The 26,128-nt window shown below is 54.1% G+C and overlaps 6 protein-coding genes and 1 non-coding gene across 7 annotated transcripts; 4 read left to right on the top strand and 3 right to left on the bottom strand.

The window, feature by feature from the left end:
- Window positions 1-612: 612 nt before the first annotated feature.
- M421DRAFT_4424 (uncharacterized protein) lies at window positions 613-1,734 on the top strand (the record flags this gene model as incomplete). Its single annotated transcript, XM_033594652.1, has 1 exon — window positions 613-1,734. The coding sequence occupies one exon, from the start codon at window positions 613-615 to the stop codon at window positions 1,732-1,734; it is 1,122 nt and encodes a 373-aa protein (XP_033449509.1).
- Window positions 1,735-2,158: 424 nt separating this feature from the next.
- Window positions 2,159-2,533, top strand: M421DRAFT_4423 (uncharacterized protein; the record flags this gene model as incomplete). Its single annotated transcript, XM_033594651.1, has 2 exons — window positions 2,159-2,318; window positions 2,388-2,533. The coding sequence occupies 2 exons, from the start codon at window positions 2,159-2,161 to the stop codon at window positions 2,531-2,533; spliced, it is 306 nt and encodes a 101-aa protein (XP_033449508.1).
- Window positions 2,534-7,092: 4,559 nt separating this feature from the next.
- On the top strand, window positions 7,093-9,454 carry M421DRAFT_135321 (uncharacterized protein). The gene is made up of 4 exons (XM_033587416.1): window positions 7,093-7,384; window positions 7,462-7,910; window positions 7,980-8,318; window positions 8,368-9,454. The coding sequence occupies exons 2-4, from the start codon at window positions 7,529-7,531 to the stop codon at window positions 9,030-9,032; spliced, it is 1,386 nt and encodes a 461-aa protein (XP_033449507.1). The 5' UTR covers window positions 7,093-7,384; window positions 7,462-7,528; the 3' UTR covers window positions 9,033-9,454.
- A 3,324-nt stretch (window positions 9,455-12,778) lies between these two features.
- M421DRAFT_t58 lies at window positions 12,779-12,851 on the bottom strand. The gene has a single exon. It is a non-coding gene; the product is annotated as a tRNA-Lys (tRNA).
- A 3,159-nt stretch (window positions 12,852-16,010) lies between these two features.
- On the bottom strand, window positions 16,011-20,219 carry M421DRAFT_419779 (elongation factor 3). The gene is made up of 3 exons (XM_033592245.1): window positions 19,241-20,219; window positions 16,566-19,190; window positions 16,011-16,509 (listed from the first exon to the last, which is right to left on the bottom strand). Exons 1-3 carry the CDS (start codon window positions 19,907-19,909, stop codon window positions 16,468-16,470), a joined length of 3,336 nt encoding a protein of 1,111 aa, XP_033449506.1. The 5' UTR covers window positions 19,910-20,219; the 3' UTR covers window positions 16,011-16,467.
- Window positions 20,220-20,827: 608 nt separating this feature from the next.
- On the bottom strand, window positions 20,828-23,797 carry M421DRAFT_419778 (uncharacterized protein). The gene has a single exon (XM_033592244.1). The coding sequence runs from the start codon at window positions 23,765-23,767 to the stop codon at window positions 21,065-21,067; it is 2,703 nt and encodes a 900-aa protein (XP_033449505.1). The 5' UTR covers window positions 23,768-23,797; the 3' UTR covers window positions 20,828-21,064.
- Window positions 23,798-23,888: 91 nt separating this feature from the next.
- Window positions 23,889-25,248, top strand: M421DRAFT_419777 (uncharacterized protein). The gene is made up of 4 exons (XM_033592243.1): window positions 23,889-24,388; window positions 24,436-24,525; window positions 24,578-24,795; window positions 24,844-25,248. Exons 1-4 carry the CDS (start codon window positions 24,324-24,326, stop codon window positions 24,885-24,887), a joined length of 417 nt encoding a protein of 138 aa, XP_033449504.1. The 5' UTR covers window positions 23,889-24,323; the 3' UTR covers window positions 24,888-25,248.
- The last annotated feature ends 880 nt before the right edge of the window (window positions 25,249-26,128 follow it).

The following is a 26,128-nucleotide window of genomic DNA, read 5'->3' as shown; positions in this document are numbered from 1 at the left end:
TTGGAATCTACGGGCGTGTTTCTCTCACTCTCAAAGTCCGTTTGCGCAAGTGCATTTGCTGCATCAATGAGCGTAGCAAACGCTGCAACTGTGATATCGGCGACTTCATATCACTAACGCTTCACCTTAAAAAATTGCCTGAATTCACCACAGACGTTGCACAATCGCAACGAACGACTCCACACCTTCCTTGGTCCTAACAGCGCAGCTGAAATGTTCCGCCGTACATTCCGATGTGGCCATCCAGAGGAGTTCATCGAAGTGCGATGCGATGAAGACGGAGATATAGTTCATAACCTCATCACCTCCGAGGTATTTGGAGATTTCGGTCGACGCTTGGGAGGCTTGCCAACGTACTGTCAGGGGCGCTGCCTCAGGTGCGCGAAAGCGGCAAAGGCACAAGACGACAAAGACCCACAGATGCGACCAAAGAAGACTCTGGGAACATATAAAGCACTTGTTCCCTCCAGTTTGGCAAACAAGGTAGAGATGACGGGGTTGGATGGTGTCTTGAGGCGGCAAATTCCTCGCGATGATCCAGGCGCGACTGTGCAGCTTCATCGACATGTTACTGAGACCGAGCATCGCGCTCACCGCCTCGAGATGCAGGCAATGGCTGTTAACTGTGCCGGCAAGTGGCTAGCAGTCCCGGCGAGAAGGGTATGGGGCATGCCAATCCAAACGAAGGCTGTGGCCCTACCAGCAACTTGCCAGCAAGAGACAGCTCTCATGCACGAGGACGAGAAAATCAAGCACAGCAATGAGACAGACGAGCGCGCAGGACAATGTGCCATCGAGATCGTGGAGGGTCTCTGTGAGATCTCATGTGGGCACATTACAGAAAGCAACGATGAAGTTTTTCGAGGGGCTGCTGTCGACACCATCTCTTCATCGGGATCCAGGCTCGAGAAACAGAAGAGGAGACTAGAAGCTATCACGAAATTGAATAAGTCAGACTCAACAGCGACCAACGGTGATTATTCTCTCTTAGGTCATGCAACAGAAGTCCATCGCCCTCGAGATGCTCCCAAGATCGTTTCACCAGATATTACGTATGCCGCGTTTACGGAGCGCCTGCGCGATCATCATGGATCGCCTCTTGACGCTTTGTCTAGTCTATCACTCACAAATCAGAGAATCGAGCATCCGCGATCTGCCCCCGGCGCTCCGGTCTCGCCAAAGGGGGCTGCACTGGACTTCATCAAGCGACGGGGCAGCACATCGACGAGGAGACCTCCCAGGTCCAACTCGATATCGAACAACTTTCGCAGACTAGGTATTGATGTTCCTTCTGCCAGATCCATTAAGAAGACCGACCTGGACAGCGACAGTCCAGATTGGGCGTGCCAAACGTCCTTGGCTATCGAATCTGGCCGGATATCGATGGACAGCGTGAGCAAGAAAAGCCGGGAGTCGATGAGGTCCAAGCATATCGCAAAAGCAACACACAGTACCGACGAGAGACGAAACACGTACCCGTTGCCTCGCGGTGATCGTAGTCCGACATCTCCTCATTTTCCCAGGCATTCAGAAGGTGCGCCTCACGCTTTACGATTAAGTGCTGCTCGCAAGTCTGCAAGGCTCGTGGGGATGGAGATCGCATCGCCGAACAAGGCGCCTTCCAAACATGACAGTGTGCACGTCCCCCCGGCCATCGATCTGAACAAGAGCCTACCCCCACTACCTCTGCGGGATATTGATGATGAAGGAAAGGAGTGGGAGATATCTGCTTGAGACAGATGATAGTCTTCAATCGAGAATGTGCGATAAATTTGCAATCGAGATCTGCGTCCTACCCACGGCAAAAGCGTCATTCGTCTTACACGACCAATGGCTCTACCACCACAAAAAGGCAACCAAAGTCACGAGATGCAACGGCACGACGTGCTTCATGTCGTGTTATCGACCCTGTACGAAGCAGTCATGACCCCGCCCGTTGAGAACTGACAAAACCTACCTTTCAGTTCCCATATGCATCGAGCTTGACTTGAGCTCATACTGCTGCGCACCAACAGGCTCCACTGACATTCAGGAGCCAATATGTCAGGGCAAGGACAATCTTATGGGAAAGACCCGCGCTGAAGCGCAGTCTACACATGCTCACTCGGCCACCTTCACCCCACATCACGAACAACGCCCTCGAATGACGTGCTTCAGCATGCGCTCTCGAACTCCAAACAGCAAAGGTCTCCCTGGTATCGCCGTGTCACCTTCGCAGGGCAAATACCTCCAGCTGCAAGCGCGCATGCTGAAGGCAAAGAACATCCCCGAAGTCGGTACCCTCGGTGGCTATTCAACCATTTGGCTCGCCAATGCAAGTTCGCGTGTAAAAGTGATCAGCGTCGAGGTAGATGACCGCCACGCGAAGGTTGCGCGTTAGAACATAGAGGCTGGTGTAGTTGATCGAGTGGATGTGCGTCTCGGCCCTGGAGCCGAAGTCTTGCCTAAGATCGTGGAGGAGGTCAAGCAGGGCAAGTTGGACAAGTTCCAGCTCGTCTTCGTCGGTGCAGATAAGGAGAATAACTGGAGCTAATTAGACAAAGCACTTGAACTGTGTGAGCCTGGAGCATGCATCATGGCCGACAACGTTGTGAGGAAGGGGCACCTTGCTCAGGATGCGGAGGACCCGAGGATCGAAGGCGCGCGACGCTTCGTCGAGAACGTGGGGAAAAATCCGAGACTCGACGGCGTGGTAGTCCAGATAGTCGGAGACAAGAACTACGATGGCTTCTTGATGGCTTCTTGATGGCTTCTTGATGGCTTCTTGATGGCTGTTGTGAAGTGAACACGATGTCGACGAACACTCCGAGCTCAGCCTTGGGACGCGCTCTCGAAGAGAGTCTCGTACTCAAATCATCGCTGGTAGTGTAGTCCTAATTGAACGTACGACTGGTAGTCTTGGGCTGGCGACTCTTCCACTCATCTCCCTTGAGTTAGAGTCCTGCATATCCCACAGACACCTGATGTTGTGCACAGCTCGTAGAGAGCTCTACATGGAGTCCGTATGTTCCAGATCTCAACAACAGGGTCCGTCCAAGACATTTCCGTGCTCGCAAGTATAGCTCGATCTCTTCAGTCGCTACAGCGTGCATATGCATAGCGAATACGACGATGTTAGTCTGCAGAACTGCTGGTGGCACGTGGATCCAATCGACATTATTCGTCAGTAGATTGAGTAGACCGCAACTCAGAGCCGCGTAACGGATGGCAAACTCTAACGTGGATGACAAGTTCCAGGTTGTAGGATCAATGCTGCCGAAGCATGGCAATTTGGACAGGTTAGAAGCAAAGTCGAGAGTGCTTGTAGGCAGTAGCGCGGAGGGTGTGCGGGGCCAAAATCTGAGCCTTGAAGTAGGCACGTCATAGTGCCGTGCCCATCTCAATCTGGAATGCATCGCATTTTCAATATGCGCCTTTGAAGAAGCGGAAAAATGGTTGCGCTGTTCATCGGTAGCGAGACAGCGACCCTTTGACAGGCGTCACGGCTGTAGAAGTGGCGGAAACCTATCCAGCCAATGCAACCGATAGAGTAGCTTGAGCGTCTAGGGAGGCTTGCACGAGACCATTCTTTGACGCTCTTGAGCGCGTGAAGACACACCCAGAGACGCCTGCATGCCTGATAGTGCAGATCGTACGAAGGTTGCAATGGCGCGGTTGCAGACAGTAAGGCTGAAAATGGAGCCTTCTCCATGGTCGAGAGCAGTCGGCCGAATGTCAAACCTGGTCAAAGTTTAATGATGTTAGTTCCGCGGAGCATAGTGACAGCGTCGAGATCGCTCGGGTCGTTGAGACCGACGAGGTACCGGGCTCATTTGAAGACACGGAGCTGCGCCATGAATGATACCAGTCACAGAGGGGTGCTGAGTAGCTGAACATGGAAGGAGACTCCGAAGCACACAAAGCAAGCTTACAACCCACAATGGTAAAGTATTTGATGAATCGCAAACGCTTCCCTTGAAAGCCTAGAGAACCAGATGGTTGCGATGTGTTGCGCCTAATCTTAGTGCTCGTTGACTTCGCTAAGGCCCGACACAACGGCGCAACCTTAGCCATGGCGCTGTCTCGAGGGCCTGAAGACACGGATGCTCGCTCTCCGGTCAAAATTAAAGTGCCGGCTTGCTTTGAAGGCGAGAACTCTATCAACAAGGAGACAGCTGTCGAATGTGATATGAGATGCGATCGGCTGTGGCGTCCAATGAGCTGAGCTGGATATCCTCGGATTAAACTCCGAGTCCGCCAGCTGTTTCACGCACAGCTCCGACGCTGTGCTTAGCTCGAACGGGGCCGTTAGAAGCGGAATTGCATCTTGAACAAGTAGGATCTGCAACATCGTTGGTGGAGGGAGCCTTGAGCGTATTCAAGGCATGGAGCGCGGCATTAGTCGAGACGAATTGCGCGTCTTGTAACTAGTTAGGTGAATTGGGCTCAGATTCGTGTGCTGTGATTGCCGGGTGATAATCATAATTTCTCCGTCCAAGCAATATATGTCTTGTCATATAGGGTCCAGCGTTGTGGCTTATGGTACTGCAGTAGTCATATCAGTAGGCGAACTTGAAACTTTGGGTTTTGGTGAACTAGATGCTGTATGCCATGTCAGTGGGCGAGCTAGAACCTTGGATTTTGGTGAACTGGATGCTGTAAGTCATCGTCAGATGATCGAGATAAAGGGCATAAACTTTGGCTTCTTGGGTGCAGAAGAGCACCTGCGTGTTGTTTTACATGATCCCAGTCCATGCACATGAAGTAGCGCAATAGGCGCAATAGGCAGCATGGCTATGGGACTGGTCTTATAGACGTGGAGCATACCGTAGTTGCAAGTTATGCAGCGTCTCGTTTTGCCTGATTTGCTGCTGCGGAAAACTACAGTCGCAGCCGCCTGATGATGGACCCAGCCATTCGGACGGAACTGTCGATGATCATCTCAGAGCTTCGGACCTGAGACAATTCCCTATTACATTTACCCTGGGCAACTTGAAGAGGGACGAAACCGTTCAAGTACAATCTTTGCCTTCTGACAGCATCCCTGTTCTATTGTAGTCGTACATCGCACCAAGCAGATTGTGTAAGGTGACCTGTTTTTGGGGGTGTTCCACTTTACCGGCCATAGCAATGATGGCCTTGAGTTCTTATTCGAGTTACATACTACACAAGGGTTAGATAGCGACCTATGTTACGCACGCATATGGATGAAGCCCTATTCTTATGCGCTATCGTGGAAGGTCGCTCAAGACCTTTGTACTTCGCAGACTAGTCTAATGCAACTTGCAAGAGCGCAGTCCTTAGCGACTCGCGATAGCGCAGGATTACCGATCATTGTGGGTGCAATTGCATTGCTTGTAATGTTGGCGTCTACTCACTAGCGAGCCAAGACCAGCTGGGATGGGGCAGGTCGCAGCGCAATCGCACGATGCCCAAATCGAGCCTCATTTTCGCGCTCCGTGAGGCTCGGCTATAAGAATCCGACGACCTGGTATCAATGGAGCCAGTACCGAGTCAGCAGAAACGAGGCTAATTCGCTCTGCAGGCACATAGTAGAGGAAGTCTCGGAGGTGCGCTGCGATAACTGACACGCGCAATGCGAGCGGTCGAAAGTAGCTTTCATTCGCTGACTATGAAGCGCACAAACAGTTTTGATTCCGAGCGAGAAATAGGCTCCAAAGAGGCAAAGAAAAACACAAAACGCCGCAATGTCGTCTGCTGCAAGGCCACCAAGCTAGGGACCAGGTCCAGTGCGCCAATGTGGGGAGGTGACGGCACTGCCGTCGGGGAACGTCCATAGCAGCTTGATGAGCATTGTCTCGGCCGCCTGCGTTCGCAACAGACACATGGTGTGAAGGCCCGATTAGCTTCTGATCAGGCGAGTCCCACGTGCGATTACCCTGAATGGAATCGCCCAGGCTTTCGCTATGGTAGACGTCATGCACGTCTTCAGAGCCACTGCACTGGGTCAGGCCTCTGTCGGCCTTTCAGCGCTCCAATATTGACGATTCATTCATCGCGCGTACCGCCAATTGCAGCAGCCAGTGACATCTGCTGTGTGACAGTGTTAGTAACAGTGCAGCTCGCTGCTCACGATGACGCATGTGGAAATGAATCGAGGCTTTCCTGAGGGCCTTGTTAGCGAGATGAACGAGTGTGGAGAAAGGACTCCTTTTCTGAAGCCATGTGTCGCAGCGTAACCGCACTCGCTGCGAGTGCCGGCGCCAGCAAATCACGCCAGCGTTATCCCTGCGTTTCCTACGGACTTCCAGCAACAGCAATATCGTCTGCACGGACATGGAAGGACCATCGCTGGGGACATCGTGTGCTGGAACGTCACAGTACTGCGAGAAACGCCGCCATTCGTGCGTCTCCACCAAGCGCGTCAGCGTTGGCTTCAGGCATTTCGGCCCTGTCTCCACGACCGTCCCCGTCATCTCAGATCCAGCGATGTTGATGGAAAGTACCCCTGATGCAACCGCGTTCCCCAGCCCTCGTTTCAGCGCACAGAGCCGGGTTAAATTGACGTCTCCGGCTCCTGCATCGTGCGTCCAGGTGGGCCCCTTACAGACGAACCCTCGGAACGATGTGCGATGGCCGACTAGCTGCCAAAACTGCCGTCTACAGTTCCCAAGGTTCAAGGGAACAAAGACTCATTCCCTACTAACAGTATGGGCTACGCCCGCCGCTGACGCTAGGCGGCGGCTACCGTCGTGTCATCGGCATGCCTGTCAACCATCGATGGTGTGGTAGGATTAAAAGTGTCCGTGGGTCGGAGCAGGACGACACCGCACGGACTCTTCAACCTGTGAGTGAGCGAGCTCTCATCCATCCCGCACATCAGTTGGTCTGAGCCAACTGTACAGGGATCTGTTAATCCCTCCTTCCACACTGGCACAAGATCGTCTTATGGAGGCCAAGCCACCAGGATGCCTGCAAAATCCTCTGGTGAATTGGGTGATTGGGTACTCAAACGCAGCTGGCCCATTAGAGCAATAGCGTGTGTCGCCTCGCCACTTTTATTCATCCACTCGATTCAGCCAAACAGCGCGTTCCAAAATTCAACATCAAGTCCCTGAATCTTTTCGTCTCGCGCAGGCTTTGCTTTTGGCGCCTGTCACTTTGCTGGTCGTGAAAAGTGGTCCCTGCGGTGGTGGCAGCTAGCTTACATACAGGACATGCACCAGTGCTTCACTCTCCTCCTTCCCTTGGTCTTCACTTCTGGACCCCGAGCATTACCGTCATTTGGCCCTTACCCCTCGGATTACTGCCCATAATATCTATTGCGCCTAGAGGCCCATGACATGGTCGATCGCCCGCAATCGCCTCCGCCGACTGCTCCCGTCGTGATCAAAATCTAGTGCGGGCTCCAACGTTTTAGAAGTCATCTTGCCTGACTGTCTAGGTACGTACATCGCTTAGATTCCCATCTGCGCGGTGGGTCCCTCCCGAACTTTAAACATTTGATACTCATATCCCCAGGCCTCTTCAATGCAATCTCTGGTTTCGTGCGTTTAGATTCAGGAATTGCGACAACACAGCACTGCACATGGCTATTGTAACGGACCGCCGTGCGAAGAAGACCGCTTCCAGACTAGATCGCCCGTTGCCTCTACAGCCCGCCCGTAAAGTAATGAGCCTCAACACTCCGAATCACAGTCCTGGCGTTGATGGTCTTGCTCCCGAGCCTACCTCTGTGGAACATCTGGATTTTGAAAACACCTTGACAGGACCGGACTCTACTGTTCTCGCGCCTCCGCATTCTAGCAAGAGAAGACGCTCATCTAAAGCCAAAGTACCTGGAGAACTTCGACGATCAACATCAACGCCACACATGCGCAACCTGGCTCTGGGACAATCAGGCGACTTGTCGCCAACAAGTAACAAGGCGCGCAATAAGCTAGGATACCATCGGACATCGGTTGCGTGCGGTACGTCAACAGAGCATTCAGCTTTTGCGCCGCAAACACAGTGGCAAGAACATATACTGACGAATGCAGGTCACTGTCGACGACGCAAGATTCGATGTCTTCTGGCACCAGATGATCCACAAAGCCGCTGCTCGAATTGCATTCGGCTGAAGAAAGAGTGCAACTTCTTTCCCGTGGACCACAACATCGACCCACAACGTCCCTCGGGCGCAGTAAAAGACCCGGGTACAGGAACACCAAAAACACCTGTAGCCTCATCCCCACGGCACCTCGGATCACACTCAGGGGAAAAGATCGGCGAATTTCGTCTGCCATACCATGGAGGTGTCACAGCTGCCCCGAATCCGCCTTATGGCTATTCTGGTGAACAAGGCATTGATCCCCATCATACGCCAACATCAAGCGGAGGTAAGATTTCTCTCGTGATCAGCCGGATTGAGTACGCTAAAATGTACAGCAGTGCAACAAGCAGCTTACCCGTATCCTCCTCCGATAGAGACCCAGTGGCCTCCAACAACCAGCTATCTCCCATCCTCAACGATAGCAGAAAGCCCGAACTCGAGCGCAGGATACTGGCGACAGTCCCCGTCTACGGCCAATTCCGTGTACGGAAGCGAGTCTGGGGTTTCCGGCGTCCATACCCCAGCGACCATGAGCACAAGCTCCACAATGTCATATGGCCATCCAGAAGGCCAAGCATGGGGCCAACAACCACCATTTCAACCACCGCCGACGCGATCAATGTCATACGGAAACATTGAGGGGTTACCGCAACAATATCATGGCCAAGGACTGGGGATCCAGCAAGACTTCGGGCGAAGAACTTCACCCTACCCTTATCCCTCCAGCATAGATACAAACCAGCCAAACATGCACACAACCACTATGGGAGGATCAACATCTGGTCCTCTTTCAGCTCCAGTGCTGCAATCTCACCAATTCTACCCCCCAGCTTGGAACTCGTACGAACAGAACCAGATGTCACCAATGCACGTCCCTAGCCGCTCCATGAGCGCGCAATGGTACGCAGAGCCTGGGCATCTAGACCAAGTGCAAGAAGAAGGCGCACCACCGATGGCATACACACAGCACGGGATACGCCAATACTATTCCGGCCCATGATTTAAGAGAAAACAACTTCACCCTACGATCAGGATGACGCTCCAACTATATTTCCACCATTTAAATCCATAGAACCCTTCCAGAGACTCAGAACGGGAGGCGGCGCATATTGATCACGATCACCAGCGGCTGGTGCTTTTTACATCGATCTTCAGGCGTATGGTAACAACTTGGGAACAATCGGTTACTGAAAAAGTTCGAGTTTCGTACACGCACGGCCAAAACACTTTTCATTCGATTACCCCCACGTCATCTTCCACGATTGCTTCAACAAATCCATCGCATTACGAGACGGGCAGCTGAAGGCTTGCCACAGACTGGCGGCTTCCTCAGAAATCATAGGAAGACTCGATTCTCGACTTACGTCTTACCCTTCCCATGTACGAATAGAAGCTTTATCTGGCCGGAGTCAGATTCTTGGGGCAGGCGTCAAAGGAAAGCCTGCACATCAGCCTGTAGCATAAACATGAAGCGAACATGATTCGCAGAAGGTCATTGGGTATTCTATGACCTTTACTTTTCTCTCATCGAGTTCATCAGACAATTGTCCTTTCGCTAACGTAGCGCACTACACCACTAGTTCGACACGCTTACAGTTTCGTACTTCTTCTTGGACAATGCGAGAGAGAGCCGCACGCATCAAACAGGTATTGGGATAGTATACCATCAATGCAGTCGCAGTACCAATCTGAAAGGCGCATTACTTCCTCCTGCGACGACACTTTGACATTTCCTGTTGGTTGCGCATCAAGCTTCCGTATCCATTCGGCTCCGATGGCGTTATCTTGAGGCAAATGCCTGCCGATTGCGATCCCTGACACACATAGCCTAAGTGTGGCAAAGCATGGCTAGACCAGGGCCATCACGCTCGATGCTGGCTTTGGGGAAATACGCGAAGATACCCACTACTTGCAAGCTACAGGATGATTCTATGAGCATGCACCGGAACTACATCCTGCAGTACGGACCAGTCAGAGCGTCTGAACGGACTTACTTCCTCTCCAATCCAAGTCTTCGTTCTCCGGTGCACTGACCGGAAAGGAATCCGATCCATGTTCCAGTAAGACACGACTCGAGAACTCACATGCTCTCTATCTTTGCACGTTCAATTCGAGCGTGCGAGCGATGCGGTTCGGCTGCTAGTAAACAAAAGAAGCACCGAGCCGGCCGAATACGAGAAAGCTTCCAAGCCTATTTCTTACAAAATCCTCAAAAGACGCTCTGTACGCTTGAATCGTCATATAGTTGGGGTGCCTCGGCACCAAACCTTACCGGAACGCTGAACGCCTTTTAATCTTAACGGCAGCAACGGCGTTCCGTCAGCTATCGATTTGGGTTTCTTTGACGTTTGACTAGATGCAACCGATGAACGTATCCCAGCACGTGTAATGGCTGTCTGCTCCAGACTTCCGCAAATCAGAAACAACTCCGACAGCCGTAATTCGGGAATCATGCCCCGCTTTTACGCTGCCTACGACACCCAGCCGCGCTTAATTCTACTTCCTCATCCTTAATAACGCCCACTCATGCGATTGTGACACAGCAATATGCTCTTCGTGATTAGCTCCCCCGCTACCACATAGCCGGGAGGAAGGTCCGTCGTTGCTGTGCCGTGTACCTTACACAGTAAGGTCGCCGTCGGGGGAAAGGCAGTGTGGATGTTGATCGCTGTCACGAATCGCGAACAAGCTCAATTCTTGAAGAGTCGGAAGTCCCCGGCGACCGGTAATATTACCGTTATGGGGGGCGCGCGAAATGACCATGTCTAAAGAAAGGACGTCGACAAAGATTATGTGCATATGAACCAATGGACAGGGAATTTGTACATGAACAGCTTCGGAAGTTGCAGTAAACAAGGGTCGCTCTATGGATGGACGTGACCTGCTCATGCTGCAGGAGCGCGGTTACCTGCGCTAGGGGAGTCCGCGCCTGCACGCTAACCTGGAGCCGGTAAATGCCAGAACAGCACAGTTCATCACAAAGAAGTGTTTGTGTGCTCAGCGCTCACAAGACACTATTGAAGTTCCACATTGTTTATGCAGGATGCCTGGTCGCAACTTCTGACATCAATGTCCGTATCCGGCTAGCGAGCAAAGAATTCGGACGTGTTCCTGCACTGAGTATCTCGTCCCCACTCTCACCCACCCACCCTCGTCACTCTGTCCCCACATTATGTTGAGTTATCTCCGTAAGCCACAAATATGCTGTCATGGCGAGTGTGATGCCCAAGCACAAGAGCGATAAGCGCGCGAAACGGCCGTTGAGGAAGGTCACATCGTCTGCAATCCATAATATGCGTGGACCAGCATCAACGTCCGGGCCATCATGTGCGTTCGGCACAACCGTTCGGCGTCCCGAATCCATACGGCCGGGGAGAGTTCCAGATCTTCGGCATCGTCTACACGCGGCAAAAAGCTGCAGAGCAGCCTGCGCCGATCGACGTCGTCCACGCCCTGTCTTACGCCCCTGCCTGTCACTTCACGGTCGCGTTCCGCCCCGCCCCGTCTCCCATTCTAACTTCTGATAGTAACCGTGCCGCATGAAGGAAGGGATCCAGAACTTGTCTGCTTGGAAGCGCAGATCAGAAATAAGACTCCTGACCTGGCCTGTGGACGGTCAACGACGACAGTCAATAGTCTGGGCACCCAGCATCGACACACGAACTCAACAATCCGTCCAGTCGTAGCCCCTGTGCATCATGTGCAAAATGTCCGTACGCATGCATGCCCATTTCTCGAGGATCCACCGTGCCGCGTGCCTTGTACGACGGCGACCTGATGCTGATGGTCCTGTCAGCACCGATCATGCACCCCATCGTACGCATCCGTATGCATTCTGCACTCCAGTCTCTTGGCATCACTGATCACTCGCATAAAGCGAATGCTATGCGTTATCCTAGCTGGTAAGCGATGCCGATGCTGAAAGCTCGTTTACGAGCATTTGGTGAAGTCGCGCCTTGGAGCAGGTGTGGCGGTCGTTTCACGAGTACCCGAGGCGTATGGCGATATTAAGCTGCCCATGTGATGAACGTCAGCTCGTCTGAGCCTGTGCTATTCGCAGAGCCTCGCTCTGGCCGGTCAACTCGGAAGGTTCTACCGTCCGAACGATATCCTGTGAATTTGCATAAAGTCACACAGTACTTCGTGTGTGGACTATGCAGAAACGAGTATGGTCTTGTGCATTTCAGATTTCTCAGCGCTTAGGCGGCCAAACCTTCTCTGTGTTTGTCCATGCTGCCTGTGAAAAGCTTGCGAAGCTGCATGCACAGCGCAGCGCAGCGATTCTACATCATGTGATGCTGCTACACAGGATACTACAGAGGATTTGACGATGGATATCGTTGACTTTGTGTTCCATTATTGCAATCAGCACGCGGTTCTTGGCAAGCAGTGCAAATAATGAAGCCTTTCGAACCTAAGACTTGCCTGCGGGAACATCCACGCCGTCGTGTAATTTCTCGGTTCGGTACTTCGTCGCAGTAAATGGCCTACTGTTTCTACCGGTGGCTTCCCGGCAGGTGCACTTCGGAGCGGCCAGACGACCGGTGGTCACCCAAGTAACAGAAAGGCGGGAAAGTTTCTCTGTACACAGCACAGGCAGGAACAGCGGCTGTTGTCAGTCCTGATAAGCGCTGCGTGCTGGCGCGAATCTAGCGACCTCTACTATCAGCATCACTCCCGAAACAAAAAGCATGACAACTCCACAGCCAGTTGACTAATCGACGAGTTTTTGATGAAAAAAATGATAGCCCGACGAGGGGCTCGAACCCTCAACCTTGAGATTAAGAGTCTCACGCGCTACCGATTGTGCCAGCCGGGCTTGCTGTACTTTGATGAGTGTTTTGAGCTAACGCTTAAATATAAATGTGATTATACGGGCGCTCCAAAGGACCTTTCTGCAGTAGGCAAACGTCCACTTTGGTCGGAAGCATCAAAGACGTGGCATTTCCCTCCGCCGCACTGCCTGAAAGCACGTGATGTAACGATGAAGAGATTTCCTCGCTTAGCTTCGCCGAGATCCCGAGCTTTTCTGTATCCTCTCAACACCAAAGAATGTCAGAAGCTCACACGTGATAGCTTCAGGAGGCGGTATGTACGTAACACAATTAGCGTCAATAGCGCCCTTCACCTGCAGGAATGGGAGTGGTACAGCAGCATCATCTGTACCGACCTGCAATGTCACTCGCAGTGGAGCTGTCATATCCTTACACCGATCGACATACACACAATTCTCAGCGTACTATCTGTTTCAAGAGACGATGCGCATGCAGAATCTGAAGATCGACGCAGTGAGTATCTGCAAACGCATCAGATCAACAAGCAGATGTGCAGCGTCATAGCGCCGGCCTCCAGCTCCAAGTCCGCTACAAAATGTCATCCCTGAATTTCAAAAGCCCCATGTGGAACATGTGGGACAATGTGTGGAAGGCCCATGGGCACCACATCGTCAGACTAACTAGCGGAAGCAACACCCGCAAGCGGCTGGGGACATGGCCGTCACCAATCATTCCATGATTCGCGACCGGAAACATGACGGTTCACCGACGTCCGGAGAAGCGCCGGCGGCCGGCTAGCAATTCTTCTCGAAGCATTATTGACGCAACGCAAACTCTCCACACGCCGTTGCATGCCAAGATTAGCCAACGCAAGGCTAGAATGATTTCTGTCCTTTGCTCTGCTGACTGGTGTGTGGAGATCAAGTACACAACGCTATGGCACATACCGAAACTCTGCAAAGGCGGAACATGAAATCCCGGGTTTGGATGTCATGGTGGAAAACAGGAGCTTTTGGTCGATCTCCCGGGCAATCGTTCACCGAGACCGAGCCCACTATCTCTCCGAACGCTCGGGACAGGTCGCGAGTCGGTCAAGGTCGCCATTGAGTCGACTCCTCGAAATTGCTCGCCTCCAAAAGGCCACATAAATATGTCCGCGTACGCAGATAGGTCGAGTTAGGCTGCGTCGAGTCGTTGTCGCGTTTCGACTATCCAGCAAGTGTCACTGTATCTCATGGTCGAGCTGCCTTCATCTCAATCTGGCAATGTTCCGCGGTACACCAGACTACTTGGGCAGCCTCACTTTCCGTTCCAGCCAAGTGCGGGAACGATTCAGATCTCACCCCCTGCAACACTTGTGCAGATGTAATGATAGGGGTGATCTTTTGCAAATGTACTGCGGATTTAACCGAGGAGAGTCTTCACGTGTGGGCTCGACGACCAAGTCTTGTGACAGCAGAGAAAACCACCTGTGAAGACCCCGTCGACAAAGAAGTAGGAACAGTTCTGGTCTAGTTTCAAAAGCTCTTGCTTTCGGAAATGCCTGTAAAGTACTATAACTAATCAGCAGCGTCAGCGCGAGTGGATGTAACACCAAAGACGACGAGCATGTTAACAAGACTCACCGGGGCGGCAACATTAGTAATAGCACCTGCATTGTCTCCTATCTGCTCCAGGTCCTGATATGTCAGAGTCGTTTTCCTCAATATAATGGGGGTGGGGGTATCCGGAATTGACACAGCAACGCTTTTGCAGCCAAATAAGCCTTCCGGTGGCGTACTTCAGCGTGGTTATAAGAGCGTGTAAGTCTGTGTCGTCGTTCTCGTTCAATGTGATGACGACCAGCCGCAGCCGCATGCTGTCTGCATGGCCTCGACGTTAATGTCAGGCTGAGCTCTGGTCGATGAGCTTTGCCAATCCACCAGTCGCCGAAAGCGTCGTGATCTTTCCCGTGAAGCCGTCCATCTAGACCCCGAAGTGCTTAGAAGAGCTGTCGCGGTATGTAGTTAACAGTTCACGGAGCAAGAGATATCAGTTGCTCCGCAACTAGCAAAGCATTTGCGCCTCATAGCAGCGGCGTTGGGTCTAATCATCTGCCTCTGTGAGTCCGACAGCGAGGCAAATATATAAGGCGTTGTCTTGAACTGTTGGCCCCTCGAAATGCTTGAAAGGCATCCAGTCTTTGGGCTACGCTTTGTTGATAGGCATTTTTCGTACGGCGGCAAGGCCCATGTAGTTCTCCACAACCTGTTAAGGAGGTTCAACAGCATTGAGCAAGCAGTAGCGATTGTAGATGTCCTTTCCCTGAGACGATCGTGCTCTACCTGCCTTGCTCAGGCTGCTTGATGAAGAGCTGGCAACACTAGAGGTTGCGGCATGAATCTAAGAAAGCGGTTCTCAGACTTCTTGACTTTGCGCACATCGGACTGAGCAATTTCCTGAAACCCTGAGAAGACGGGAGGGGGTACCAGTGCTGGTCGAAGCGATCGTCTTGGTCTTTGATTAGGGGAGCGCTGACACGCATTAGGCTCCCATATTGGATTTGCCGGCGAAAACTATCAGAGACAATCAAACCTACTTTTGAGAACTCCTACAGCCTGACGGATCTTTCGAAGAGTACCCCTGATTACCAATATCGATCACCAACATATGCGGGGTGGTTTGTGTTGATGTACAACGCTTTTGCAACCTGAAAAGTCCGGTGTTGGAAGAGCAAGAGGGAGAGTTGGTGTGAGCCACCGAACAACACACAATGCACACGAAGAGGAACGAACTTATATTCGAGTCGTCCTCGATGACGATATTGATCACCCGACGCCCTGCAGCCGCCATCGATACCGGGTTCTACGGCGATGAGCAGCAAGGAAGACGAACGAGCCTTCTGCAAAATAAACCTCACGAACGCGTCCTATTGCTTGTCCAGTGGCGCTGGGATGCTCCAGCAATCTATCAAAGGTCCCCTGGATGAATTTGAACGTGTAGAGCGCTGGTACGTTCTATCCAATCCTATCAGCGATGATCCGTCCCTCTTTGTCTCCGCTTTAGGTTCTCAGCGTGGCCGACTTACACCCGCTTCGCCTTGCCAGCCTTGCCCTTTCGACTCTTCTTTGCTTTGTTTGGAAGAAATGCGGCCAATGAAACGCAGTATCTATACTCGCCAATGGGCTAGCGGAGCAGTCCATCTGTGCTCAGAGCTGTGAGGACCAATTTACCGCAGTGACATGTTGAAACTGCACCAATAGCGTGACAGGCTTTCTACCGCACCGTAGCGCAGAAGCTAGGGAGCAGTATCGCCGCACATAGGCGGAGTAATTGCACTTCTTTACAGAGACAGTCATGGAGGACGATTGTAAGGTGCAAAGTGTGCGAAGGAGAACGTGGCGTCGTCAGATTGGGACGGCAGGAAGGCACCATGTACCGGTGCTTTGCAAACGAGAGTAGCAGCGACGAGGAAGAGACGAGGACAACATCTAGAAGGTAACAGAAGTATAAAAGATGCTTTTAGTCTGCTAAATAGAGAGATTGCCAACCTCGTGAGATCGTCATGTCTATGAGCACTCGAAATGCAAAACCCAAGTATTTTCCTCTAGAACGCCGGACCATGCAAGTCTAAGGTGATATCATGTCATGCCAACAAATCATTTACCCAGTTGAGCTCATTCACTCTGCCTCGTCATCGGTGTTGGGAGGTTGAGGCGTGCCCTGTGAAACATTAGTATTGGGTCAAATGTAGATAGTTGGGTGCAAGGAGAACATACCTTGGGACTGTTGAGCCAGTCAATGTATCTCAATCGCCTCCTAACCTCACGCTCCTTCTGCTCCTTCTTGGTCATCTTCTTCTTCTTCTTGGCCTTGAACTTCATATCACCCTCGGTGTCGGAGCCGATCGGTGTACCGGCAGAGCTGGGTGCGGCGGAGCTGACGTTGCTGCTAGCAACCGACGAGCCAGGGCGAGAGGAGTCCTCGAAGCGAGCCATATCGACAGCAAGGTGGCCCTTGTGCTGAACACGGCCGTCGATAACATGCCACTGCTCGGGACAGAGCGCGCCGACAAACTCTTCGTTGTGGGAAATCATGATGACACCACCCTTGTAGTCGCGGATAGCGACGGCGAGACCACCGAGAGAGTCGCGGTCCAAGAAGTTGGTTGGCTCGTCAAGGACGAGAAGATGGGGGTTGTTCCACATGGCACCGGCAAGCACGACCTTGACCTTCTGGCCTCCGGAGAGACCAGAGATCTCGTTGTGGTTGGCAATCTCAGGGTCCATGCCGAGGTCCTCGAAGTGCTTGGAGATGACCTTGGGCTCGAGAACACGGTAACCAAGACCTTCGCGAGACGCCTCGTGGTCGTCAAATTCCTGGATGAGCTTCTGGAAACCCTTGTCTAGCAGGGTCTCGCGCGAGATCATAGTATTAAACTTGGGCAGCATGTGGAGCCACTTGACCTCGTACTGGAAGGTCTTCTTGTACTTCTGACGACCAATCAATGCCTCGATCTTACGTGCGCCCTTGCCATCACCAAGATCGATGGGTGTCTCCATCTGAGCCTTGTCTTCCGCGGTAAGGACACGGGTCTGCTTCATCAGCACCTCACGATCATCACCGTTGGCGTAACGCCACTGGAGGTACTGGTTGGGTGTTTTCTCCAAGTGCATCTCAACGTGCTCCAGAGCGTGCTGCTTGATGTAACCAATACGCAAGTTGGGGTGCTTCTCGACCTTGCCGTCCTGGGGAACGACTTCTCCAGTCAGAATCTTGATGAGAGTGGATTTGCCAGCACCATTGGCACCGATGATGGCGACTCGGGAGGAAAGCGACAAGTTGCAGGACGCATTGTAAAGCGATGGCTTGGGCGCACCGGGGTATGTGAATGTGCAGTCCGTCATACGCAGGATGGAGCGGGTGTTGGACTTGACACCAGTCAAGATACCGGGAGGAGGGAACTTAAACTGGACCTGCGAATCGGAGAGAGTGTAGTAACTCTTGCCCTCTGGCTTTTGCCTGACGAAGTCGGCAAGGTTACCTTTGTAGCAGACAAGCTTCTTCTGTTCGTAGTGGTAGATGTCGGTGCAGACGGCGTCGAGGAACCCGGAGTCGTGAGAAACAATCAGACTAGTGATCTCAGTGTGGCTCTTGAGGTACTCCTGCAGCCAGGCAACGTTGGCAACGTCCAAGTGGTTAGTGGGCTCGTCGAGCAGCAGAACGTCAGCGCGCATAAGCATAGCACGCGCCAGGGCGAGCTTCATCTTCCAACCACCGGACAAGGAGCCGACCTTGTGCGATTGCCTGCCCTCGGGACCAGAAGTGAAACCGACTTCCTCCAAGACCTCGGAAATACGCTCTCTGGTCTCATCCTGGAATCGGGGATCCTTGACAATGTATTCGAGAATGGTGATCTCAGCGTCTTCACCCTGGTTGTGCTCGACGAAGCAGGTCTTGACCTCGTCCTGAGGGGGGAATCCCTCGAGCTTGCCGTTTGCGATACTGCGCATGAGCGTCGACTTTCCGGCACCGTTGCGACCGCAAAGACCGTAGCGGTGACCCTTGAGCAGACGCAGGTTGGTATGCGAAAGGAGCAACATACCACCATATCCGAGGGAGAAGGTGGCGTTGACAATCTCAGTCTCACCATCATCTTCGACAACGGGCTGGCCGAACTTGCGGTGGTCCTCATCAATGTAGAACTGAGAAACAGCCTCCGAGACCTTTTCGGCGGCACCGGGGTTCATCAAGGGCTGGAGGTAAGGAGCAACAAGCGAGGAGATGCGCTTGACCTGACGCTCATGGACGTCCTCGGCAATCATGGCAGAGATGAGGGCCTTAGCAGACGCCCAGACCTCGTTGTCGCCAGGGAAGTTCAGGAGACCACCGGCGTTCTTGATGTGTGTCTCGAGGACCAAGGAGACCTCGAAAGGTGAGACGCGGGCGAGAGCGCCGTGCTCGACATTGCCATCCTTGTCTGCGATGGCAGCATCGATGACAGCTAAAGCACGACCACCGATCTCACGGACCTCGGGCATAGAGGCGCGGTCCAAGACAGCCTTGACGCCAGGCCTCAGCTTGGGCAGGAAAGCGCGAGCCTCGATGGGGTCGTGGACGAGCTTGGTCAAGTTCTCGACGACGACGACAGTCTGGCGAGTGACTTCTTGTGTGGTGTTGGGGTTGTTCAGCGAACGCTCGAGCAGAGGTGTGACCATGGCGAGAACGGGCGATGTGACGATGGCGACGAAGGTGGTCTGCGAGAGGGCGTGGATGGCCTTCTGTAGACTCTGCGTGGAGGGGTCCTCGATGGCCTTGACAAGAAGGGGTATCCGGGGCGCGATGTCGTCGTTTTGGAGGAGGGTGGTGAGGCTGTTCATGGTCTTGACGGCCTGCTTTGCTACCTGCGACCTTGTTAGCATATGCATTCTCGTCGTGCTGTGGGGGTACAAACCTCGGACTTGAGGTCGTGCATGTAGCTCTCGACGATGGGAATGAGGCCCTCGAGCTTCTTGCCCATGGCCTCACGGAGCACATCCTTCTCCTGCTCGACCTCGAGGCTCTCCATGCCCATCTTGGCCTTGTCGGCCATGCGGCCCATCAGCTCGAGAGCGCCGACTGCGCCCTGCCACTTTCCAGACTTCTTTCCGAGGTATTTCATGAGCGCAGGCAGGAAGCCGATGACCTTGGCCTCGGCGGAGAGGTTGTCGAACAGCGAGTCGAGCGCATACTTGGCCGACTCTCTGACAGGTGCAGCCTTGTCAGAGAGCGAGTCGATTGTGAGAGGGAGCAGAGTCTCGTCCTGCACCAAGAAGATGACCTCAGCCAACTTCTGCGCACGAGGGAAGCGCTCGAAAAGCGCACCGACGCCGTTCATGGCGCCCTCCCTCTGCACAGGGTCCTTCTTGTTGGTGGCCGACTTCTTGAGCGAGTCGAGGATGCCATAGCCCTGGAGGCCACGGAAGCCGACCGAGTTGGTCAGGAGCTCGGTGAGGGCGTAGGCGGCGTCGACCGAGGCGTGCGATGTCTTTGCGGTGACGATGCTCGTCAAAAACGCCTGGACATCCTCGTGCGAGGGCGCAGGCGCAGAGCCGCTCTTGTCGACGACGATAGCGGAGGCCATGGTGGGCGACTCAGAGTGTGGCATATCCCGCTGAGCGTGGTGTCTGCGACAAGTGCTGTTTTCTGTCGCGGGATTTCTTTTGGCGGGGCTTATCGACAAGGAAATTTCGCGGCTGAAGCGTAAGCGGCGGAGCCCAAGCAGCTGCGAGCAAAAACAAAAAGACCGTGGGTATCGTGCTCGTGAGACGCTCCAGACGAAGAGGGGAGAGTCTAGACAAGTACAACAACGAAGGGCAAAAATACGGAGGCCCTGAAAAAAGTGCGTTGGGGAGAACTGTGACAGAGATTGGGCTTTATTACCCTTATCCACGCACGGGCAGGGTTCGTTGGCCCTGACGAGAATTTCTGAGCTACTGCCTTTGGCGCTGCGGCTAGGCCGGTAAGGCAGGCCTAGCCGCAGCGCCAAAGGCAGTACAGCGACTCGCAGTGGCGATGACGGTCAGCACTTTCTCCTTCCTCCACACCCCGGGGAGCTCGCCCAGCACCGGCAACGAACAGCTTTGAGGACCTTGTTCTTGAAACTTTACGCATGTTCATGAAGAATTGCGCAAGTCCATGACTGCGGGGAGCACGAGTGTGGAACTCCTTCTGCCTGAGGGCGTTGGCTAGCTCCGCCGTCATTGTCAGATACCTATCGTGACTTTTGGTGAGGGAATAGCATTTTAGCTTCATGCCTCCAGCTTCGTATCTTCCCGGGCATTGCATATGAGGTGGCTCACTCAAGCCGTCAAGCGGTCTTTTGACGCTGTCAGATAAGCGGACCATCTACACAGACCGGCCACATACGTCGAACGCTGGCGTCCATATTTGGAGGCCTTGCTCTTTCCTGTGCGTGGTGCTCGCAGGCTGACCTGTCTCCTGCAACAAGCAAAGATACACGGGACAAACCAGGACTATCCATGAGAACGCCGCCCGGGGTGCCTGATAGATGGGATTCTGCATGCCGTCGTTAATCAGTAGCATCAACGGGCTTGACTGACTGCACGCTTGTACAGGTCTTTGTGACATTCCTCTATAACCAGCTGTAGGCAACATTGTCTACTTTCACACAACTTTTGTGACCGGTCTAGGTGCTGGAGCCATTCAGGTTGCCACCTGTGGTTGCGTATGTATCACGTATTCAGTTCCATTCATCTCAGATACCGGTGACATAATCTCACACTTTCCTCCGCTTACTACTCCCGCCCTCTTCCTCCTCGGCTGGCGTCCCCTCTCCCTGTTCCCTCCCACTCCCCCTCCCATGCACATTGCGCCAATTACTCACGCTCCTTTGCACACTCTCGAACATCTCTCTCGCATCTGTCACTACGCCTTCTTCACCCGGATTGAACATCATAGCATTTACGAACATGCGCATAAGCTCCTTTTCCAGTTGCGCAGGGTTGACGATTGCCTTGGGCGGTACAACATCACTGCTGGCAGGGAGCTCGATTGTCGCGCCGGCACTGCCTGGACTGCCAACGGGTGTGTCCAAAGCCATGGCGTTGACATACTTGGCACCGTTGGCGAGAGCTTTCTTGATGGTGGAGAGGTCTGTGGGGCGCTTAATGATGTCGTGATAACCTCTAGTCTTGACGGCAGTGGCGAACATGGAGCCGTGTTTGTGAGAGGTGATGTCGTCGAGAATAACCTGGCACGTACGGTGGAAGTTTCGGTAGGCAATGATGGTGCGGTTCGGGCTGGGAGTGCCGGGAGTGTCTTCGGACTCTGCGAGAGAGGCTTGCCGGGCGTTGCGCTTTCGTCGTGTTGAGGATGGTGCTGTTGTGGGCGCGGCAGCTCGTCGACGTGTGGTCATCTGCGAGGGACTGTTGGTTACTTCTTCATCCAGTCCATCGTCTAAGGAACCTCGACGCTCGGTCTTGATGCGGTGGCCAGTCTGAGAGTCTGTGTCGGCGATTGTGTCGGTGTGAGAGAGGATAGACCGACTCCTACTACGGTCTCGTACTGAGCCGCCTGCTCGTGAAGAGGCGACACTACCGGGTCTTCCACGCTTTGCAGGTGCTTTGCGCCGCGATCGCCCCTGTCGAGTCCCTGAGTCAGATGCAGGCACCTCCAACGAGCTCGTTGGGAGAAGTGTCTCGGGCTGGGTCTCTGTATCGGGCAGAGCCTTCTCATCCACGTCCTTGTCTTTCGCTTTGCCTCTCCCTCTAGACTTCCGGCCAAATTTGGGCTTCGCTGGGCTTTGTTTGGTAGCGCTTGGTGGGACGTAATCGTCGATAGCCTCCGGCACAGGACGAGGCGTTCCAGGCAAACCGCCGGGTGTGCCAGGTTGTTGCTGTTTCCACCGTGACTTCGCTGATTGTGGCGTGCTCGTAGCGCTATGTGATCGATTGCTCAAAGGTGTTGAGAACGACTGTCGTGCTTGTATCACCCCCGGGTGCATTGGCGGCGCACCAGGCCTATGGGAGCCGGGAGTTTGGTGATGCTGCTGTGGCGCAGGCCGTTTGATGGTGGGTGTCGAGACCTGTGGGTACGGTGTTGAGGCTGGAGGATGGTGCACATGGGTAGGATTCTGCGGTGAGACCTGAAAAGGCGGTAGCATGAACCCAGCTTGTGGTGGAGGAGGATGGGCTGGCGGCGCAGGATGTGGGAAGTAATTGTTCTTCTGCTGTGACGTGTGCACGCTTGGTGAGTGTGGCCCTTGTTGAGGGAAGCGCTGGTTTGGAGGAAACTGCTGAGGTCCTCCAGGAGCAGCATACTGCGGTGCTCCATTCGGTCCGTAGGGTTGTATAGGCTGCTGGTATTGCCCCGGTGGCCCTGGCGCAGGCGACTGAGCATGTGGCCGAGCATGGCCTTGCTGTGGGCTGGGCTGGAGTGGCTGCTGAGCTGGAGGAAACGGCGAAATATGAGGGTAAGGAGGACCGTTGCATGCTGCGTTTGGAGGAGGAGGCTGCTGGAAGTGCGGCGGAGGGGTTTGGATTGGATGTGGCCCCGGTGAAGCAGCGATGGGTTGTGAAGCGCTAGCCACTGGTCGCTGATCCTTCTTCTTCCTTGGTGACGTCTTGAGCACGCCGGCTGCAGCCTGGCCTTGCTGCGGTGTTTGTTGCGCTCCATCTGGTCGTCTTGCTCCATTCTGAGCAACAGCTTGTGGCAACGGGCTGTGCGCAACACGGGGGGATTTTTTGGTCATGCTTGGACTGCGCGAAGACGCCTTCGTATTCACACGTTCCCGCAGCTGTTCATCCCACTCCCCGCGCTCGATACCTGTGATCTCGCGCTGCAGCCTGTCCAAAGTATCCTCGTCGGCCCTGACCTGATTGACAATTGCAGTGCGCCATGTCCAGTACAGCTTTTCTAGCAGCTTGGGCATGAGGTACTCATACTTCAGCGACTCCTGCACGGTGGGCAACGTGGGCCCGGTAGCCTTCCTCTTCCTGGGGTTCTCGCTGCTCTGGGCATCACCGTCGCCGCTCTGTTCCAGTTCAATCTCCCTCCTCAGGCGCTCCAGGTAGAAACTGCGCAGGGCATCGGGGCTCAGACGGCCGGCCTGGAAGAACTTGTGCGCTGTGACCTCTGGGTTGGCCTTCAGCAGCTCTGACGTCTTGCTGAAGGCGCTTGGTGTCACGCCATAGCTCTTAAGGCTCTGGAAGATGAGGAGTGATTCGAGGGTTGTGTAGGCGGAGACGCTAACTGTCATGCCCCGGGGTAGGTCTGCAGCGCGCGGTGGGCGGACCTGCTGCGGCGGGATGGGAGCCAGGGCGGCGAGATACGGTGAGTGCGGGCTCACGAGGGGCAGGCGGGCATCGCAGGGTTGCGGGCAGATGGACGCGTCACGTGAGCGAGGGGATAGCGATGGCGTGGAGCGCGGGTGGTGATGAAAAGTTGTCGTTGCGGCGCAAAGCAGCTGCGTGCATGCCATCAGCGGCCGCTAGTTAGAGGTGCAGGCGCCCAATCGGCAAGACGCGTCCAGAACGCGCAAAGCGGGAAGGCCACCCTGGGACGCTTCGTTAGGTCGGCGCATCATCGTCGAGCGTCACTGGGCCTGCTGGGGGAGCCTCGTCCGTCTCCATTCCTCACGATCGAACTTGCAGCAGCCGCAGCCGTTGGGGCTCATGTCGCTTCAACGGTGGCTGCTGCCCCCAAACCTCGTGTGCCCGATTGCTCCACTAGGGATCAGCGTCGAGCTATGGCCGACCCCCTATCCGCAGATTAATCACAGGAAGCCATCAATTTCGACCAAAGGACGCCCTCTTCATGCTCCATCGCCACGCCCTCTTCATGCCCCATTGCGCCGCCACAACCTCTGAAACATCCCCGTACGCGTCCATATAACCAGCTCTCTTCTTAACCCCCCAACTGCGCCCATTGCTCCTCTCCACCCCCGCATCATCCACGGCCACATTCACAGCATCATCGACGCCGCCCGTCCGCCTCACTCCCAATCCACCCAAGCTCGCCCTTCCCCACGTCTCACCATGCAGAACCAGACCGCCGTGCAGGACCCTGACGCGGGCTGGAAACCAAACAACCGCCCTCAGTCGTATGATCACCCGCTAGCATGACGCCCGCTTCTGCTAACAGATGCAGCACCGTTGCCCGCAACTTCATGAGTGAGCTCGACGCGCTCTTCAACCTCGACAGCAGCCTCGACACACTGGATAAGACCGTGCACGAGAAGTCAGTAGTCTGCACGTTTCGTCCCAAGTAGCTTCAGCTGACCGCTTACCAGGAAGCAAGCCGTCAACACACAAGCACAGGAGCTCGAGGCGCTGCAGAGGCGGCTACGAGAGGCCGAAGAGCGCCTGAGCCAGGCCACTGGCGACTCACCGCCAAAGCCCAAGGACAGCCAGCGCCGCAGCCCCATCTCAGGTGTCTTCCCCAACAAGGACACGGCTCCTGCCAACAGTCCGCTGGCGGCAAGGCATCCACAAACAATGGACATCCCGGGTACGCTAACCGCAACATGTGCCTGGAATGCAGTGCTGACTTCTTCAGAACGACCACACTCGGCGCACTCGCGCGCCAGCGTCAAGGTCTAGATAGCCAGCATCTCCCAGTCCGACACTCCCCAGACGCGCGCCACGGCAACGATTAGCACGTCTGGCCGGACTTCATATTATTTTAATCGACGAAGACCATACTATTTCTGGAGGGGGACCACTTTCGCATTTGCATTCTGTTTATCCCATTGCTGGCTCACGTTTGGGGGGAGGATATCCATAGGCGCTGGTCAGCATAGACGCAATCCAACAAGTTCAGTCAACCTGGGATTTCAACGTTGAGATGCGCTTTCTGCACGGGTCTTTGATTGAGATTTGAGTCGGCCATCCGAAACATGGCAGTTCCCTCTGTGTTGCTTATTGGAAAACCGGGCGCAACATTAGTGCAAGCTGGGCCATGGGCAGGACGAATACGCGGGCGTAGAAGATGCTCTGCTTAGTGCATTGCCTCTACACTGCGACAACCCTCCATCGCTGGACTTCTGGCGCGTGCAGCACGGAATCCTCGAAGTTGGGGGTTCCCTTCACATACAACATCAGTTTGCAGGCCATGGACGAAACAGACACCGCTAAGTCCACTCGCGCCCATCAGCTATCAGTGGCTTACTGTGCACAGATTGACTAAGTACCTGTGAACTCCACGAATGTCTCGTAACACTAGCCAAGTACATCTACAACGCCACCACCCTTGTATCGCCTTCACCTCCAGGTACACATTACCCAACTGCTCGACTCGCCCATTCCAATACACCCTCCTACCCCATAACACTGTAGTCTGCACTTCTAGCACACCGGCACGTTCAATTAGAGTTGCAGCCACGCGGTCCAGATTGCACACGCTCGAGCGCGTAACAGTCCAGAAGCCAGACCGTGCCTGATCCAGGGCCCTGGACCGCTTTACGATGTATGTGTCGTGGGCTCGATGCTGTAGGGCTGGCGCTTAGAGGGAACTCCTTACCTCTTGGCCTCAAGGGAGGTCGCTGGGCAGCCAAGGTACCACTTGGTGGGTTGTTTGTATGGTGATATCATGGAGGGACTTCAGATGAAGACCCCAGTGGCTTGGTGTTGCGATGACCTCTTCGTTACGGTGTGATGGATTTGATGCTGCTTTGAAGTCATTCGAACAAGCGTGAAATCAACTGGGTTGAGCGTGTTACAAATTAAGTGCTTGTTTTCTGGGACCTCTTAGAGCATTGGAAGTCTGAACAAATACAAGATGACGCCTTTTGATCAGGTTGTGAGTCTTGGATTATGATCTTGCAGCCTGCTGTACTATCCCG

The sequence above is a fragment of the Didymella exigua genome (genome assembly GCF_010094145.1).
Source record: "Didymella exigua CBS 183.55 unplaced genomic scaffold M421scaffold_11, whole genome shotgun sequence".
NCBI classification, from domain to species: Eukaryota; Fungi; Ascomycota; class Dothideomycetes; order Pleosporales; family Didymellaceae; genus Didymella; species Didymella exigua.
The sequence above is the reverse complement of the archived record's forward strand: the minus strand, read 5'-3'. Positions and strand labels throughout refer to the sequence as shown.

Excerpts from the sequence above, each read along its gene's own strand:
- M421DRAFT_135321 (XM_033587416.1), top strand. The coding sequence starts at position 7,529 with ATGGCTATTGTAACGGACCGCCGTGCGAAGAAGACCGCTTCCAGACTA. Across the intron at positions 7,911-7,979 it reads TCGGACATCGGTTGCGTGCG|GTCACTGTCGACGACGCAAG; the intron begins GTACGTCAACAG and ends TGACGAATGCAG. Across the intron at positions 8,319-8,367 it reads TACGCCAACATCAAGCGGAG|CAGTGCAACAAGCAGCTTAC; the intron begins GTAAGATTTCTC and ends TAAAATGTACAG.
- M421DRAFT_419779 (XM_033592245.1), bottom strand. The coding sequence starts at position 19,909 with ATGGCCTCCGCTATCGTCGTCGACAAGAGCGGCTCTGCGCCTGCGCCC. Across the intron at positions 19,191-19,240 it reads TGCACGACCTCAAGTCCGAG|GTAGCAAAGCAGGCCGTCAA; the intron begins GTTTGTACCCCC and ends ACAAGGTCGCAG. Across the intron at positions 16,510-16,565 it reads ACTGGCTCAACAGTCCCAAG|GGCACGCCTCAACCTCCCAA; the intron begins GTATGTTCTCCT and ends AATGTTTCACAG.
- M421DRAFT_419778 (XM_033592244.1), bottom strand. The coding sequence starts at position 23,767 with ATGGCATGCACGCAGCTGCTTTGCGCCGCAACGACAACTTTTCATCAC.
- M421DRAFT_419777 (XM_033592243.1), top strand. The coding sequence starts at position 24,324 with ATGCAGAACCAGACCGCCGTGCAGGACCCTGACGCGGGCTGGAAACCA. Across the intron at positions 24,389-24,435 it reads CCAAACAACCGCCCTCAGTC|CACCGTTGCCCGCAACTTCA; the intron begins GTATGATCACCC and ends TAACAGATGCAG. Across the intron at positions 24,526-24,577 it reads GATAAGACCGTGCACGAGAA|GAAGCAAGCCGTCAACACAC; the intron begins GTCAGTAGTCTG and ends ACCGCTTACCAG.